The sequence below is a fragment of the Erpetoichthys calabaricus genome, chromosome 8 (genome assembly GCF_900747795.2).
Source record: "Erpetoichthys calabaricus chromosome 8, fErpCal1.3, whole genome shotgun sequence".
In the NCBI taxonomy this organism is placed as follows: domain Eukaryota; kingdom Metazoa; phylum Chordata; class Cladistia; order Polypteriformes; family Polypteridae; genus Erpetoichthys; species Erpetoichthys calabaricus.
The window spans coordinates 110,541,024-110,559,464 of NC_041401.2; the positions used below are offsets into that span (position 1 = coordinate 110,541,024).

Below are 18,441 nucleotides of genomic sequence, written 5' to 3' on the forward strand. Positions count from 1 at the left end.
GCATGGGCTATAGCCAAATTTGCTTCTAGTTTTTCTCCTGCCTCTTCATAGTATATTGTTACTTGGGAAAATGTTGATTAATGTGTTTGTTTTTCTTACCTGTTATTAAAAATGAGAATTCACTGATCATCTTCATTCTTTCATTCTGATATACATCTTTCACTCCATGATATACATGCACCTGACCACATACATTATATTAATAAGGCATTGGGCCATTGTGAGTCAAAGGAACTGGTTTAATGTATGTAAAAATAAATTCTTCAGATATTATGTATGTATTTGCAGATGTGACAGCATTGTTTTACAAGACATTTCATTATTTGGTATTTTGTTGGTGGCTGAGAAAAACACAACGAGAACCGTTCACTGAAGGAAAGAAGCACTGGGCCTGTAAAGTTCTTTTAGCATGAACAATGTATGTACAGTACTCACTGTTGTGTTTCAGCAACACCAAAATAGCTAAAAGTGTATGCAGGCCTCAAAAATAAACAAGAATCAGACCAGGACCCTGATAGATCTGAGTTCTCAGGAGCTGGACTCAACCTAGCCCAAAACTCAGTTCCTGGCTTGTAAATATCCAAGCTGGGGCTCAGGCTTTTAAAGTTCAAAATACTCAAAAACATCCTTTAAAGTGGGATGACAGGCTTAAAGGACAAAAGCAAAGATAATTTATTAATAAAGACATTATTTAAATAATAAAAAGGAAGCACAAAAAGGCAATACAGGAAACAATCAAGTAAAAACAGTTTCAAAAAGGAATACTAATGGAAAGAAAGCCCTAAAATCCAAAGACAAAATCCGGAAGAACTAGGAATCCAAACTATATTTGCCAAATACAGTGTACCAAAAAAAATTATTCATACTGCACAAACAATTAATGACTCTGAAGGACCTATATATTCTGGCTGAGGGCAGTCCATCAGCAATGACTTTATGGTGAGACTGACTCTTGTAGTTTCATTCACAGAACACAAGGAATGTAGGAATGAAAAAAATGACAAGAGCATGAAACTACAGAAATAGCCAAACAAAAGGAAAACATATTTAAGCCTGGACTCATAAAGGGCGATTCATCTGTGGTGACATTTGGCTAGAACTGAAACAGAAAATAAAGGCTTTTGACCAGGAGATTACAGCACAACTGGAGGCTTAAATGAAAGTCCAGTTAGAAAGGTAGCTGTTGGTTCTATTAACTGAGCAAAATCATGAGATCGAAGTCATAATTAATACACAAGAGCAAAAATCCTAAGCATAAATAATATTCCTCTCCCTAACTTTTAGCTTCAACAGATATTTTTTTTATCCAAAAGCTTGGATGCAGAAAGGAGAGTGCTGCCATCTTATATACGCCATGACTTAATACACTACCATGTTATGTAACCAACAATGAGCATAGCTACTGCAACATGGAACAAAATGGTGTTACAGAAAAAATGATAAACAATACTACTAATAATAATATTGAGGATAACATTATATAGCAACATGCTTAGATCACAACAATCTGATGATTTGATCACTCTCCTGGCAAAACAAATTTTTAGGTTTTGTCAGCAATTGGCATGGGTTCCATCCCTAATTCTTTCTTTATATCGGGTATTGCCTGTGGATCTTCCTTTAGTCCTACCCTTTTTATAGCATTACCCTATGCCAGCTTCTACCTCATTCTGTTGCTTTGACACATTTTTTGCAATTGCAAAATTACATGATAGTGTAATTTTAGTACATGATAGGTAGGCTTGCCTTTGCAACTGGAGTGTTGCCTTTTCTTAGTGATTTTTAATTTTTTTTCCCTTGTGGTTCTGGTTTTTGACCTTTGGCTTTGTCTTCAGATTTTTATAGTATTGAATTCCTTCATTGGATTTACTGTCATTGAACTTTTGTTTGTTTTTTGGACCCTGTTTCGTTTTCTCCTATTGGATTGCCTCAATAGTTCTCTTCTTTGTGAAATACAACTTTTGCCTGCCTTTCTTCTTTGTATTATAGACTTGCTGCACCAAATAATGCTACTACTTTTTATCCATGTCTGCTTCATTGACTGCTTAAATCTGTTTTTATGGAAGAGTACCAAGCCCTACAGGCCTTCAAGTCAGCTTCACCTACAAGGTAGCTGGAACAGATGGGCTGTGTTGTATATCATTTCCATACTAGCCAGTGCACATGTGACAGGTATAATAATGGGTCATTGCATTGCATCATAATATATTATCCATCCCTCACTGTGATGTTCTCAATAGTCTTTTTATGGAAATACCTGTCCTACATTAGATTAAAAATACCAGACTAATGATCTAGACTTGTATACATGCACATGTTACCATATGGCCCGAGGAGGCCTCCCAACAGTTGCAGGACTGCTTCCAGAGAACCGATTGGGAGGTTTTCTATCACCAAGACTTGGAGTACCACACTACTGCAGTCCTGGATTACATCAGGTTCTGCACGGACAACGTCACCAGGGACAGACGCATAAGGATTTATCCTAACAGGAAGCCCTGGATGACGAGGGATGTCCAGAGTCTGCTGAAAGCTAGGAATACTGCTTTCAGGTCTGGAGATGGGGCTCTTTACAGTGTAGCCAGAGCGAACCTGAAGAGAGGCATCCGAGAGGCCAAGGCAGCATACAGAAGGAGGATAGAAGATCATCTGAGGAGTAACACCAGGCAGGTGTGGTAGGGTGTCCAGCACATCACCGGCTACAAATCCAGCAACTCCTTGGCTGCTGAGGGAGACGCTTCTCTGGCAGAGGAGCTGAACATCTGCTTTGCCCGCTTTGAGGCGACACCAACAGCAGCTCCATCACAACAGCCTGTTCACAACAGCAATTTACTCACAGTGGAAGTGTGTGAGGTGAGGCGGGTGATGAGGAAAGTGAACCCGAGGAAGGCTGCAGGACCCGACGGTGTGGCTGGACGGGTGCTGAAAGACTGTGCAGATCAACTGGCCGGAATCTTCACCAGGATTTTCAACCAGTCCCTGTCCCAGGCCACTGTCCCATCCTGCCTCAAGTCCTCAATCATTGTTCCGCTGCCAAAAAAATCCAACATGAACAGTCTGAATGATTTCCGCCCAGTGGCACTCACATCTGTCATCATGAAGTGCTTTGAGAAACTGGTGCGGAGTCATATCATCGCCTGCCTGCCAGCAGACCTGGACCCATTTCAGTTTGCTTACAAAGCAAAGAGATCCACGGAGGATGCTGTGGCCACAGCCCTTCATGCTGCCCTGACCCACCTGGAGCAGCAGGGGAGTTACGCCAGACTGCTCTTTGTAGACTTCAGCTCGGCGTTTAACACCATCCTCCCACAATGACTGGTGTCCAAACTGGCAGATCTGGGACTTCCATCACTCACCTGCAGTTGGATACTGGACTTCCTGTCGGGTCGCTCCCAGAGGGTCAGGCTGGGTCTCCACACATCCACTGCTCTCAGCCTCAACACCGGGACGCCGCAGGGTTGTGTGCTCAGCCCGCTCCTCTACACCCTCTACACATATGACTGTGTCCCCACTCACCATAGCAACAAGATTATAAAGTTTGCGGATGACACGACGGTGGTCGGACTCATCTCGGGCAAGGAGGGTGAGCTAGCATACAGGGACGAGGTGGAGCGACTGTCAGAGTGGTGCACAGTCAATAACCTGCTCCTCAACAACAAAAAAACAAAGGAGCTTGTTATTGACTTTAGGAAAAACAAAACTGACATCCAGCCACTCACCATTGGCGGGGCATGTGTGGAGAGGGTCCCGGTGTTCAGGTTTCTGGGTATGGAGCTGGAGGATGACCTGACCTGGAGTGCCAACACCAAGGAGCTGCTAAAGAAGGCACAGCAGAGACTGTATTTTCTGAGAATTCTCAGAAAGAACCACCTCCCAAAAAATCTGCTCCTTGCTTTTTATCATTGTTCCATTGAGAGTGTGCTCACGTACGGACTGTGTGTGTGGTACGGCAGTTGCACTTCCTCAGAAAAGAAAGCGCTACACAGGGTCGTCAGGATAGCGGAGAGAACAATTGGTTGTACCCTCCCCACTCTGGAACAAATCTACACCTCCCGAAGCCGCAAAAAAGCAATAGACATTTCGCAGGACTCATCACATCCCGGTCATTGCCTCTTCCAGCTTTTGCCATCGGGCAAGAGATACAGAGCTATGAAAACTAGGACAAACCGCCTTAAAAACAGCTTTTATCCGAAAGCAATCATGGCCCTGAACTCAAAATAAAACTGCTCTATATTATTCTTCCAATGTGCAATATATACCTTAGGTCAACAAGTGCAATTTGAATATTTATTACTATTCGGTTTGTTATTATATTCTGTCTTTTTGTCATTTTAACCCTTATTCCTCACACTGAGTTGATTGCACCTTCAATTTCGTTGTTCCTTTGTAAAAGTGACAATGACAATAAAGATCTATCTATCTATAAGGATTAATGATTTTGTGATTTTATCCAATGATGCCTTAATCTCTAATATTTCCCTTCAACTGCCATGCCAAGGTCATCTTAGTGTCAGGCTCTGATAAAACATCAGTAGGTTTAGCAGATTTCATCACTAAAGCGCATGTCAAACAGCCTATCACAATTAGCCCTTATCAAAAGCACTATTATTTCTCTTTTGAAAGACAGCCAACCAAGCATTTTCTCAGATAAGATTCAAGTATGATGACGTTTTAATTGATATGTTAGATAGATAGATAGATAGATAGATAGATAGATAGATAGATAGATAGATAGATAGATAGATAGATAGATAGATAGATAGATAGATAGATAGATAGATAGATACTTTATTAATCCCAAGGGGAAATTCACATTCTCCAGCAGCAGCATACTGATACAATAAAAAAGAGAAGAATAAAAGTAGAAAAATAAATAAGTAGAAAAATAAAGTCGTACACGGAGCTGCTGAAAAGGCTGCCGCTATATTATCTTAACGATCACACCTGTGTATACAGTAAGCACCTTCTTTCCATATAATTTGCATTTACTCTTGTCTCTGACTGAATTGGATATAAAGTGAAGCTCAGGTTTAGGAGGTATTCAGTTTTTCAACTTAAGAGTACTATTGCTGCTGTTTTGTTACTTGCATCATGTAAATGTGTTCTCTGCCTCATTTGTTTGTAATTGGCTGTCAAAAGTGTACAAATTGTGATGTGAATCATCCCATCCATATGAAGTCATACCTCTTTCCAGGTTAATTCGGACCATGAGTAGACATGTATAAACACCTTGGGTTCTTGTTTTTGAGTGAGTGCAAGAATCTAAGCAACAATATAATACAGCAACAGAAAAAATACAGAAAAAACAGATACAGAAAAATACAGAAAAAAAATGCATGTTGTAGTTGTATGTTTACAAAGTTATTGGGGTTTCTAAAAGAAGTGGCAGCCTAGTCTGTCTGTCCAATACACCCCATATTGTATTGTGGTCTCAGTCCAATACTCATTGCCGTAGATTGATGCTCATTACAAAGCTTTATAATTGTCATTGAAATGTATACATTATATCTTACTTAAAGCTTTTTTCATTTTTGTTGTCATTTTTCATTTAATTGCATTTATTTTAGGAATATTTACCCAATAATAACCTCTCATGCATCTAACCAAAATAAAAAAAAAAGAATCTGATGTATTTCCCTATTGGATTTTGCTCTGCTTCTGATTTGTAACAAATGTACCAAACCTTTGTTATCATAAAATAAGTGGGATGTTTTCTACCACTAAAATAAACATGAAATAACTGTTGTTGCTCTTTTTACTATTAAGGGAATTAGAGGAACATCTGGCCTCTCTGGAATTCCTGGGCCTAAAGGAGTGAAGGTAAAAATATTGACCAATGATGCTGGAATTTTTCAGTTTTTGACTGCAAGCAAACTGTTTGATAAGAATAATTTGCTAAATAAAGGTATTAAGGTGCATTAAGGTAAAATGTTTAAAACAGAAACAAGGGAAGAGAAAAACCTGTGTAGTAAGCAAGCCTGATTATAGAGATACAGGCGCATAAATCTTGGTTGATTTTCTGCAGTTAATTACAATATCATTTTGAAAGTCCAGACAAATAGTATTTTGACTAGATACTAACAGCAGATGTGATTTTTAGAGATTAAAATGAAAATTAAAATTAAATGCTCTTTAACAAATTGTCTGCATTGATCACATTTAAATGTAACAATTTGTATATGTGAGATGCTCAGTGTTAGACTGGTGTCCCATTCAGAGTTGATTCTCGTCTCGTGTCAGTGCTGCTAGAACAACTCCTTGTCATCCTGTAATTTAAAGTTTAAATTTAGAAAATGTATGGAGGATTTTGTATTTGAGAGTATTATAAACTTTATGGATCTTCAATTTATTTGATTTAGTTAAGTTCAGCAGGTTGCAGTGTTTACCCGACCTTGCTTCTTATTAACATTAAATTCCTGCATACTGTGTCCATTACAGAACATTTTGTACAAGTTTGACAAAAGCATGACAATGCTTGTTGATTTTAGTATCTAAAAAGGAAATTTGTAAGAAATTTGGAAAACACCTAGTTTATAAAGGATTACTTTATTCAATCTTCCATTATTTTCCAGGGAGAAAGAGGAGGATCGGGTCCCAAAGGAGAACCGGTAATTTCTTTAATGTTTGGTTTAAATTAATACCTGGTAATTAATATCTGTTTGAATTAATACCTTAATACCTGTTAAGGTATTATGTTGATTTAAGTGTTATAGCATTGATTTTGTAACTAAAAAATGACTTTTTGAATTTTATTTTTAACCAAAACATCCCTTTTCATTAATTGTTAATAACAGGGGCGAAGAGGTGACCCTGGACCAAAGGGACTCCCAGGATTAAATGGTGACAAAGGAGAGAAGGTGATGTACAACATATGGGTTAAATTTCTGAGTTAAATTGAACTGAACCAATGTGAGTGAAATATTTTTTTATATAACTTTGCTGATATCAGGCCTCTTAGTCTTCTTTCATGAACTTTTATTAGGTCCTCTTCAAGCTAATTACATCTTGCTAAAGTTAAAACTTTTCTACATGTTATTGAGGATACAGTATATTAACAACTGAAGACATATGGGTTGCATTACATCACATAAAGAGGGAAGAATGAACAAGAAGATTAAACACAATGTGACAAATGAACAAAGAGAAAAGAAATTTATTTTGTCTATTGGCCAATCTAATAGGTATTTGTTCTCATCGATCTGGTGGTGTGGCTTACCCACTTTTCTGTTTCTGAATAGTGTGCATTCACTGTCTATGCTTTCAAATTTGGCTTCTCTGTCTTCCTGCCAATTGAAACTTTGTCTGCTCTTAATTTCTGAGTTTAATTTAATTTGGGTTTGGCAAGGAGCCGCCCTTAAGCCTTACACTGTGGTTACTTCTGAAAATATCCTTTGAATTTTTGGACTTCTGGATGCCTTTAAAAAATCCAAGGGCCATCAGCTCTGAACACTTTCTGGTAGTTCATGGAACCTTTATAACCCTGATTACATTTTCTTTTATAAAGTAACAGACACTCATGGCTGCTGATAGACTGTGTAATTGAAGAAGATTCCCAGTTCTTTAAGAACCTCTGTTTCCATATGTTAGTTCAGAGGAATTCTAGTAGCTTCTTTAAGGTTCACTCCAACCTTATCTCACTCTGATGTAACTACGTCCTGAGTATCCAAATCAAGCTAAATAACTCAGTGATTCTGTTCTATCCCTGTACTCTACTCACTGTTCAACTCTGATCAAGTTACTTAATGTGCCTGTGATTGACGATGTTAAAAATAAATGTAAAGAAATATATTTTGAATTTATAAGACACAAAAGATAAAGCATATTTTATCTATGTTAATAGAGGTATATAAGGCATTTTAACTGGTATCAGCCCTGACTAACACACACTGGCACTCAGAAGAGCTCTCTGGGTACCAGGGTGAGCGCCTTTCTCTTTATAAATCCCATTTCACACTCTTCAACTGTTCTGTGCCACTTTTACCTCTGGCACTTACTTTCAAACTATTTGGCTTAATATAGATTTTATGTATGTCTAAGTAAATCTTTACACAGGAGTTACCTGTTAGAATACTGAAAAGAGAGCATTAAACAGCATTGAGCATAGTAAAGAGCTGCAGCAAACATAGTCAGGTAAAACTTTGTGAGGGGTCCTAATGCACGTTTTATTTAACTTTGAACGTTTTTTTTATCATTATTCATTGGAATAGCATATTGTGATTATGGAGATGAATGTTCTACTTTGATTCCAGAGCTAAATATGCTTCACACATTCTTGTAAGATTTATCTAGTGATTCTACTTTTCTTGCAAAGACCAATAGACATATCTGTGTGTCTGAGTGTATCATCCCATGAATGCCTGTTGTGACTTGGGCAATTTGGTGAAAACCTACATTAGCCAAACAGGTAACTAAAAAAGGAAGAAGGTTTCTTTGTCTCTCTTAACATTCTGTGATTGATATCTAGAGTGTGTAAGTTTGTTTCATCACCTGTAAAATAGTATTGCTGTGTAGTGAAGGCTGTGGCAATCAAGTAGACAAATTTATTGATCATAGATGTTAGCCAAGCTGAAGCAAAACTGGAATTACAGGGAGGTAATACAAGCATAGGGTAGTGATAGGGACCACAAATGCAAGCAGTGTGGTGTAGTGGTTAAGGCTTTGGACTTCAAACCCTGAGATTCTGGGTTCAAATCCTGCTGCTGATATTGTGTGAGCAAATAAATCAAACTGGCAAATTGACAGAAATGCTACAAATTGTATTTCAAATGTTGTTAGTCATCCTGTATAAAGGTGTCCGCCTAATCATTAAATGTAAAAAAAATGGAGACAAGCAGGTAAGGGCAGTGATATACAAGTGTAAAAAGAGGGGGACTGCGAGGGGGAAGAATGCCCAGTTTTCCACAAGAAATAGGCCAGACCATTGAATAACAAACTGTGTATATGAATCCAACGATGGAACCTCAGATATGCTTGATTGCTACTACAGGGTCCATTGCCTCAGACACAAAGGTAGGCAGATATCAAGCTTACAATCAGCAAGTGCACCCATAGAGTCACAGGTGAGTTCAATTTGGCTACCTGGTACTAATTCCTCAGCAAGCCAGAGAGGCTCAGAAGTGCCATGTGGAAGTTGCCAAACAGTTGGCTATGTGCACACAGTTTTTATTGCAGATCCAGATTAGCTAGAGATGGAGCAAACATGCTGATTAAAAACCACAATTTATTTAAATATGTTTGTACTCAGAAAGAATGATCCAGGAAGCAGGAGTTCATGTACTTAAAGAAAACAGTGAACAAATCAAAAAAGGATATATCCTGTAGCAGTAGGGGGCGCTAGAGCTCCCTTGAACCCTCAGGTACCACTCCAAATACCAGGTAAAATTCCGATTATTATTTATTTTATAATAATAGTGTGCACAAAGCACCCTCCACTCCATACTACTCATACAAATCAATACTCAATACAATAATCAATTCACCAATCCTCCTCTCCCAGATGCGTTGCCACCCTTCCACCCAGCTCAGCTCAGCATCTGGGCTTTCCCACAGTCCTTTTATATTCCCTGACCCAGAAGTGGTTCCAATCCTACAGTCCATGATTCCTTATCACTTCCAGGTCAGATTAAAAGTCCTTTTCTTCAACCCGGAAGCACGTTGTTCCTTCCGGTCATGTGATTATGATGCACTTCCGGGTTATAGGGCACGTAGCACTCTGTAAGCCTCCCTACAGCGGCTCCTGGTGGCCCCATGGTATCCAGCAGGGTTGTTTATAAAAACTACACCGTCCATAATGCCCTGCTGGAATTTGGGGACCTTCCATGCTGCTGGGAGGACTCCATCTAGCGGCCTAGAGGTGTGGACCGGAATATTCGGCCGGCCATCCCTCACAATCCAAAAACAAAAATGAAAAACAAGCAAAAGGATTATTAGCAGCAATCCAAACTAACACAAAATGAAGCAAAATTAAAAAAAAATCCAAGGACAAAAAGAAGAAGAAGAAGTAGAAAGCAAATGCACAAGGAAAGTCACAGTCTTTGTATGTCCCCTGTCCCTACATCAAGTGATTACTGCCTAGTAAAGTTGATAGGTGACAGATACAAATGGGAGAGAGCAGAGATTGATTGCAGACAAAGGTATGGAGTAGATGCAGAGCCCAGGTCAATTGCTGACAGCAGGCATTTTTTGAGCTGGCTTGGAGACCCAGTCATTTGAGGCCAATTGGAAGATGAAAAGTGCAGGAACAGAAAAACTCTGCTAATATTCTAGCCTTGTGTCTTGAGCCATCCCTGATATAAGAAGTGATTCTAGTGCTTGGCCAGAACTGACACCACAGAGAAGTTTTAAAGCCACAACAGCTCACTCCCAACACATGGCACATTTTCTCTCATTGTCAGAGAAGATATAATAGTATTTCCCTGTTTACATAATAAAATGTTATACAGGCATTTCAGCAAGTTGACTACCTCTTTGAGCTTCCTCCTGTATATCATATTGCCCTAATATTTTTTCTTTGCCTTGGGCATATCTTATGTTTCACAGCTGTATTTCTCTTCTCCTTCTGCTTTATGTAGGAAAAAAAAACATTAATTAAATATGTAGTTCAAAGCTGTGCCATGTCTCAGTCAGGTTGTTGGCATTCTGCTCCATCTGTAATGTGGGAGCTCCTATGAAGTCTTCTGAAAAACATTTTAAATCCTTTTGATTCAGTAACCATATTGCAATGTTTAATCTATAAAATATGCATTCAAGGCCACATCAAAACTCCTAGGTACAGCTTTGGTCTACAAGTTAGAAGGATATTACATATGAGCTATTATGAAACACTAATAAATACATCTGAAGCTTAAAATTTGATGCGATTAAAATTTTGATGTGCATAAGTAAAGCTGTTTCCATCTGCTAATATACTACAAATTCTTCAACAAGTACACAGGGATGCATGTGGAAACTAGTTAAGGAGTCAAACACATTGGGGGCCATTATATCTCAACTTGATATTATTTTAGAGATATTATCTTACCTGTGTGGGACAAAATTACTTCTTTTTGCAAAACATTTTCATTTTATATAAAAGCTTTCAGTGGAAGTCCACCTAAAGTCATGTTCCATTATCTATTTGCCCTTTCCCATGGTTCTTTGCTTGGTATTTGTGCATTTGTTTGAATCAGTTGAGAATGTTATTCTTAATGAACTTTATTGTCTCTTTTGTTTCCATTCTTGTCCTGTAATTTTTCATTCACATTTTAGAATAACATGACCACATTGCTTTTTATTGTAGAGTTTCAAAGGTTTTTTCTGTTTGTATGCTATTTCTAGAAAATTGTCGTGTGTTTTTATATAGTGTGTCATTTTTTGCATATTACTGCACAGTTTATTTTCTTACCTTCAAAATTAATACTTGACAAAGCCATTGTGGTTTAATAATATTTTCCATGGGCGTTGCTATTTTGTGTAGTTCTTTTCTTTCTCATGATCACAGAGAGGAGTTGTGGTATTGTATGAGGAAGTCGGGAGTGGCAGAGAAGTATGTAAGAGTTTTACAGGATATGTATGAGGGAAGTGTGACAGTGGTGAGAACTGCAGTAGAAGTGACGGATGCATTCAAGGTGGAGGTGGGATTACATCAGGGATTGTCTATGAGCCCTTTCTTATTTGCAATGGTGATGGACAGATTGACAGACCAGATTAGTCAGGCATCCCCGTGGACTATGATGTTTGCTGATGACATTGTGATCTGTAGTGATAGTAGTTAGCAGGTTGAAGAGGCCCTGGAGAGGTGGAGATATGCTCTAGAGAGGAGAGGAATGAAGGTCAGTAAGAACAAGACAGAATGTGTGTGTGTGTAAATGAGAGGGAGGTCAGAGGAATGGTGAGGATGCAGGGAGTGAAGATGGCGAAGGTGGATGAGTTTAAATACTTGGGATCAACAATTCAGAGTAACAGGGATTGTGGAAGAGAAGTGAAAAAGAGTGCAGGCAGGGTGGAATGGGTGGAGAATAGTGTCAGGAATGATTTGTGACAGACGGGTATCAGCAAGAGTGAAAGATTGTCTACAGGACAGTTGTGAGACCAGCTATGTTATATGGGTTAAGGGTGGTGACACTGTCTAGAATGCAGGAGACAGAGCTAGAGGAGGCAGAGTTAAAGATGTTAAAATTTGCACTGGGTGTGACGAGGAGGGATAGGATTAGAAATGAGTACATTAGAGGGTCAGCTCAAGTTGGATGTCAGAGAGGCGAGATTGTGTTGGTTTGTACATGTGCAGAGGGGAGATGCTGGGTATATTTGGAAAAGGATGTTAAGGATAGAGTTACCAGGCAAGAGGAAAAGAGGAAGGCCTAAGAGAAGGTTTATGGATGTGGTGAGAGAGGACATGCAGGTGGTGGGTGTAACAGAAGAAGATGCAGAAGACAGGATGATATTCAAGAAGATGATTCGCTGTGGCAACCCCTAACACAAGCCTCCAAAAGAAGAAGACCGCAACGATCTTGTGTGTGACTGCATATGATTCATCTTGGATAGTGCAGGAGGAGGCTTAAATCACATTACATCTAAGATTTTGTATTAAAACATAAAAGTTAAACAACAAATACAAATTCATGTTTAGTTAGAGAAAGAATAATTTGGTTACAATCAGAATTTTGCTTTAAATTTCTTTTTGAATATGAGTTTCGGCTTGGATGTTGGTTTGGTTGTTTAGTAACTTACAGTATGTGTTTCAACCCTCTGCCTACTGGACAAACACTCTTTGGCCTAGTCTGAAATCTTCTAATCTCCCATTGCTGCTTTCTAAAAACCATCCTCTGGTACAAGCCAGATTCTCACTGTGGCTGTAATACTGTAAGTACAGTATATTTTCATCGTATAGCTTTGCCGTAGTACTTCTTCAAGTTCCTCCATTTACACATTTCAGATTTCTCTAAAGTTCCTACTCTTCCTATCTTCCATAGACCATGTCTTCTGTAATGTAAATCTGATGTCTCTACTCTTTACCACCAACTCTATAAACAGTATTTCTCTTATTTTCTTGACATCAACCATGTGTTATTTCTTACTGCCCTTATCATTTCATCAGCATCTCATAATTTGCCAGGTTCACTTTGTTCTTTAGCTTACTTTCTTATCTTATTCATTTCTTGATCTATTTTTCCCTCAGTAGTTATCATTTTTAAATACTGTATTTACCAATCAGCCACAACATTAAAACCACTGTCAGATGAAGTGGATAACATTTGATAATCTTGTTACAATGGCACCTGTCAAGGGGAGGGATATGTAAGGCAGGAAGTGAACAGTAAGTTCTTGATGGTGGTGTGTTGGAAGCTGGAAAAATAGGCAAGTGTAAGGATGTGAGCGACTTTGCACAAGGGCCATTTTGTGATAGCTAGACAACTGGGTCAGAGCATCTCCAAAACGGCAGGCCTTGTAGGGGTGTTACCAGTATACAGTGGTTAGTACCTACCTAAATTGGTCCAAGGAAGAACAACCAGTGAACCAGCAACAGGGTCATTGGCACCTAAGCCTCATTTATGCACATGGGGAGCAAAGGTTAGCCCATCTGGTCTGATCTCACAGAAGAAATACTGTAGCACATACTGCTGAAAAACTTAATTCTGGCCATGATATGACACACAGTACATCACAACTTGCTGCATATGGGCCTACTTATCTGAAAACCAGTCATAGTGCCCATGTTGATCTCTTTCCACTGGCAAAAGCACCACAAAGGGTTTGTGAGTGTCAGAACTGGACCATAGAGCAGTGGAAGAAGGGGTCCTGGTCAGATGAATCACATTTTCTTTCAGATCCTATAGATGGCCAGGTGTGTGTGTATAGTTTACCTGGGGAAGAGATTTCAGCAGGTATTCACTATGAGAAAAATACAAGTCGGCAGAGGCAGTTTGATGGCTTGGACTATGTTCTACTGAGAAACCTTGGGTGCTGGTATTCATGTAGATTTTGACACGTACCTCCTTTATAAAGATTATTGCAGACTATGTTCACCCCCCCACCCACCATGGTATCAGTACTCTCTGCTGGCAGTGGCCTCTTTCAGCAGGATAATGCACCCAGACACACTACAAAAAGTGTTCAGGATTTGATTTGAGGAACATGAAAAAGAGTTGAAGGTGGTGACTTGGCTTCCAGATTCCCAGATCTCAATCTGATCAAGCAACTGTGGGATGTACTGGGAAAACACGTCTGATCCATGCAGGACCAACCTCACAACTTACAGGACTTAAACAATCTGATAAGGTTTTGGTGCCAGATATCACAGGACACCTTCAGTGGTCTTGTGGAGTCCATACCTTGATGGATTAGAACTGTTTTGGTGGCACAAGCGGGATCTACTCAACATTAGGCAGGTGGTTTTACTGTTGTGGCTGATCAATGTATAAAAAGTATGTTAATTCTCAAATGTAACATGCTTTTCTTTTTGTTGTAAACACTGCTGTTTGTTTCTTTTGTTAAACAATGTATCCTAAATCCAGTTTTCACTTTTTCTTAATCATATTGCCTCTTTTTATCAGCTGTTTTAAGCAAGTTTCCTTGTTTGTCTAATGTTTCTTTGTGATTGAATGATATTGCAGGTATTACCAATGAGCCATTTTCATCGTACTACAGTATATTGTGAAATAATAACATAATGAGTGGCTACTGTGGGTAAAAAAGTTGTAAGATGGGGAGTTGTGTGACCATGGAATGAAGATAGAGATTACATGGCCTTTGTACTGTATATCTGCCATTATAAGGCCTTTTTACCATATAGAACATACCTCACATTATTAATAATCAATTCCAAACTGCTTCTGTTATTGATCTTTGATTTATTCTTTTGTTCTGCATCTTCCTTTGATGCATAGCCTTCCATCTCAGTAGCCATCCAGACTGATACATTTCTTAATTTTTTATTTTTACTGTTTCTTCTTTAGGGTGATTCTGGTCTAGATGGTCAGAGGGGCATTCATGGAGATGCAGGAAACAAAGGTTCCAAGGTTGGTAGCATTTTGGAGAATACTGAAACAACGGAAACTTAACTTGTAATGTATAAAAGTAAAAATATGTGCATTGCTGCACAGAATCAGTTATGGGAATCTGAATTTGATATAGGCGGCACGGTGGCGCAGTGGGTAGTGCTGCTGCCTCACAGTTGGGAGACCTGGGGACCTGGGTTCACTTCCCAGGTCCTCCCTGCGTGGAGTTTGCATGTTCTCCCCGTGTCTGTATGGGTTTCCTCCGGGCACTCCGGTTTCCTCCCACAGCCCAAAGACATGCAGGTTAGGTGGATTGGCGATTCTAAATTGGCCCTAGTGTGTGCTTGGTGTGTGGGTGTGTTTGTGTGTGTCCTGCGGTGGGTTGGCACCCTGCCCAGGACTGGTTCCTGCCTTGTGCCCTGGGATTGGCTCCAGCTGACCCCCGTGACCCTGTGTTCGGATTCAGCAGGTTGGAAAATGGATGGATGGATAAATTTGATATTACAAAAATTGCAGAATCAATCAATCAACTATGAAGATTTTCCATCAAAATTAAACAAGGAGGCAGCATGCATTTATATTTCACAATGGATGATGAAGAAATGGGACAGGGTTTTTATATATTTATGGACACTTTGTAAAAGTTACACAAAATTTAGGGTTGACAGAAAGTCCCTTAGCTTTTATCCGTTTCAGTCAAACTAAACACTGCAAAGATGTTAATATGTGATGCATAAACATTAACTATTAAATTTCATGATTGAAATTATTTTATTAAATTTTATGCTTGGAATTATTTGAAAAGTTATTACACAAATACTGAAATTAAATTAGACCTGCTATAAACAATTTTAAACAAACATATTTTATAAGGAATATTCAAACATTTATCATTTTTGATACAGCATCGTGATGTTTGACTATACAAAATATATCAACTCAGTGAATGACAATGTACTGACTCACTCTACTTTCACCTAAAGTAACACATTATCATCACTATTTCATCAAATTCAACTATGTATTAAATATATCCCACTTTTAATCTATTTTGTGACATTACAAGTACAATTTTTACTAACATTTTTAAGAAATGTTTTCATGGTTTGGCAGGACTGGACAATTGTAGATGTAAGATTTATGCGTGAAGGTTACTGGCTTATTATAGGTATGCATTGAAAATAAGAAACTAACAACATATACATTGAACTGCTAATTTTAGACATACAGTGTTCTGAAGTAGTAGAGATTCTGTTTAGCGACAAAAGAAGCTTCATAGATGATCTTTGACATTCTGTATTAGTCTATTCATTATCAATCAGCAATATCTCATGTTTTGTTGCTTCTTCTCACTTTTAGGGTAACAGAGGACTTCCAGGCCCCAGAGGCCCAGTGGGGCTACCAGGGGATTCTGGTAGTAAAGTGAGTTTGGTTTTCAAATATATACTTTTTGTCACCAATGAAGTGAACTGCTGAGCAGTCAGGTAAACACAATGTCCAGGCATACCTCTGTCACATACTAATAAATATGGTGTACAACAAACATTCTCTGCATTTAAAAATGAAAGTGTCCACTTGTAACTAAACAATAGTAAAAGAGACTGTCACAAAAATGACCATGAGACATTGCAAAGGTTTGGGGCGGCCACCCGTATAATTGTTCCCGGCTGCAAAAAGTGATTAATAAACAAAGACATGTTCATTCCACTGAGTCAAAAACTGAACTGACTCTCTTGAGAGAAGATGATGGCTTCAAAAGGCCAGCGAAGGAAGTGATGTCATCAACACCGAAACCGGAAGTGACGTCATTGGCTGCCCCAGAGCCGGGCGGGATTTCCCTAGAATGGTCTGCAAAAGATCGAGAGGGAAAATTAGTGCACCTCGCCACCCCCTGGTCTGGCATGGAATCACATGTATTCAAGCCCTTTAGTTGTCTCCTAAACACACGTGTGACAAGACATATAAGGATGTTTGACAAAATGTATACTACTTTTTTTGTTCCGTTTCGTACTCTTTAATCTGATCTAATTTTACTTGTGAGCTGAAATCTTCAGCTTTACTAACAGAACAATTAAAACATGCATCCCTTTTTTCGTTTAGGGATCTCAAGGTGATACAGGTTATGTCGGAGAACGGGGAGACCCTGGATCTTCAGGGCCAAAGGTACTTTCTTCTTACCTTTTTTTTTTTTTTTTAATTTTTATACAGTAGTTGATGCCAATGCCATATCTTCAAGTGGGAACAATAAGACCCCATTTTTATACTATGTTTATTTTCCTTTGCATCTTAACTTTTAAAATATTTAAAAATATTATCATGTTCCAGTTTTCTCTACTTTGGTTTTCTTGGTAGAATATCATCCACAGTGAAATTATAATTGAAATTTTTTAAATGCATCTTTGTTCTGCAAAAGAAAGCAACAGAAGAATTTAGGGAAAAGATGGCAAAATTGACATGCTGTTTATTTCCAGTTGTCCTAGTGTAGCAAATAGGTAGAAACTGTACCTAACAGCCAACAAATGAAGGTGCATTTGAAAAACAAAATGGTGTGCAATAATAGCAAGAATAAGACATAAAAAACGTTTTACTTCATATATAACTAAAAGTAAAAAACAACAGAATTGAATTCATCATAAAACAACACACCTAAATGCACCAAAAATTCATAAAATTTCCAAAGAAAATTTAAATGAAAATAAAAACTGTATATAATCAATATACAGTATTAGTGATTGTTAGTGTGAAATTTGCATTTTCCCAAGGTCCAAGGTTGCTTTATTTAGTCATGTTTACACAAGAAAACATGAAATTTGCCTTCTCAGTTGAATCTAATAACAAGACAGAAAGAAATGAAACAAAACAAATAGAGACAAGACAGGTTAAGGTAAGGCAGTTTGATAATGCATATTTACACAAAAATCGTTACACAATATATATCAAACCTTAATTATTTTCTCCGATATTCCTTATTAAAAAGTCGGATGGCACTAGGAAGAAAGGAATTTCTGGAGCGATTTGTGTGGGTTTTCAAAGCGACTATCCTTCCTGATTTACTGATGTCCTACATGTAATGGATGTCTGTCATCAGTTAAGATTAATTTCTAGTTTCTTTAGCATTGTCCTCTGACACACAGTTGCCAGATCATCTACATCACTCCCAATAACTTCAGCTGCATGCTTAGTAATCTGCTGGAGGTTTTTTAGACCACTAAACCAGGCAATGAAACTGAAAATGATAACAGACTGAATCATGCTGCGATAAATGGACAACATGAGGTCCTTTGTCTACTTTAGTTTGAGTTTAAGAAGGAGAAATAAACACTGATTGCATTTAGAGAATATCTTTTTTGTATTTGCATTCCAGGTAAGATTGTTATCTAAGTTAGCTCCTAAGTATTTATAGTCATTCACTATTTCTACCTCATCCCCCAAAACAACAATGGGTGAACATACAGATTTCTGTCTC

The 18,441-nt window shown here is 38.4% G+C and overlaps 1 protein-coding gene across 2 annotated transcripts in view; it reads left to right on the plus strand.

Moving 5' to 3' along the window:
* The window catches only part of LOC114655941 (collagen alpha-2(VI) chain-like), an 81,922-nt gene that overhangs the window by 41,632 nt on the left and 21,849 nt on the right, over window positions 1-18,441 (plus strand). For both annotated transcript variants that reach the window (XM_051930593.1, XM_028807265.2), the window contains exons 14-19: window positions 5,767-5,820; window positions 6,573-6,608; window positions 6,795-6,857; window positions 14,934-14,996; window positions 16,335-16,397; window positions 17,076-17,138. In XM_051930593.1, the coding sequence (XP_051786553.1) occupies window positions 5,767-5,820; window positions 6,573-6,608; window positions 6,795-6,857; window positions 14,934-14,996; window positions 16,335-16,397; window positions 17,076-17,138 (342 nt within the window). The remainder of the gene's footprint in view (window positions 1-5,766; window positions 5,821-6,572; window positions 6,609-6,794; window positions 6,858-14,933; window positions 14,997-16,334; window positions 16,398-17,075; window positions 17,139-18,441) is intronic.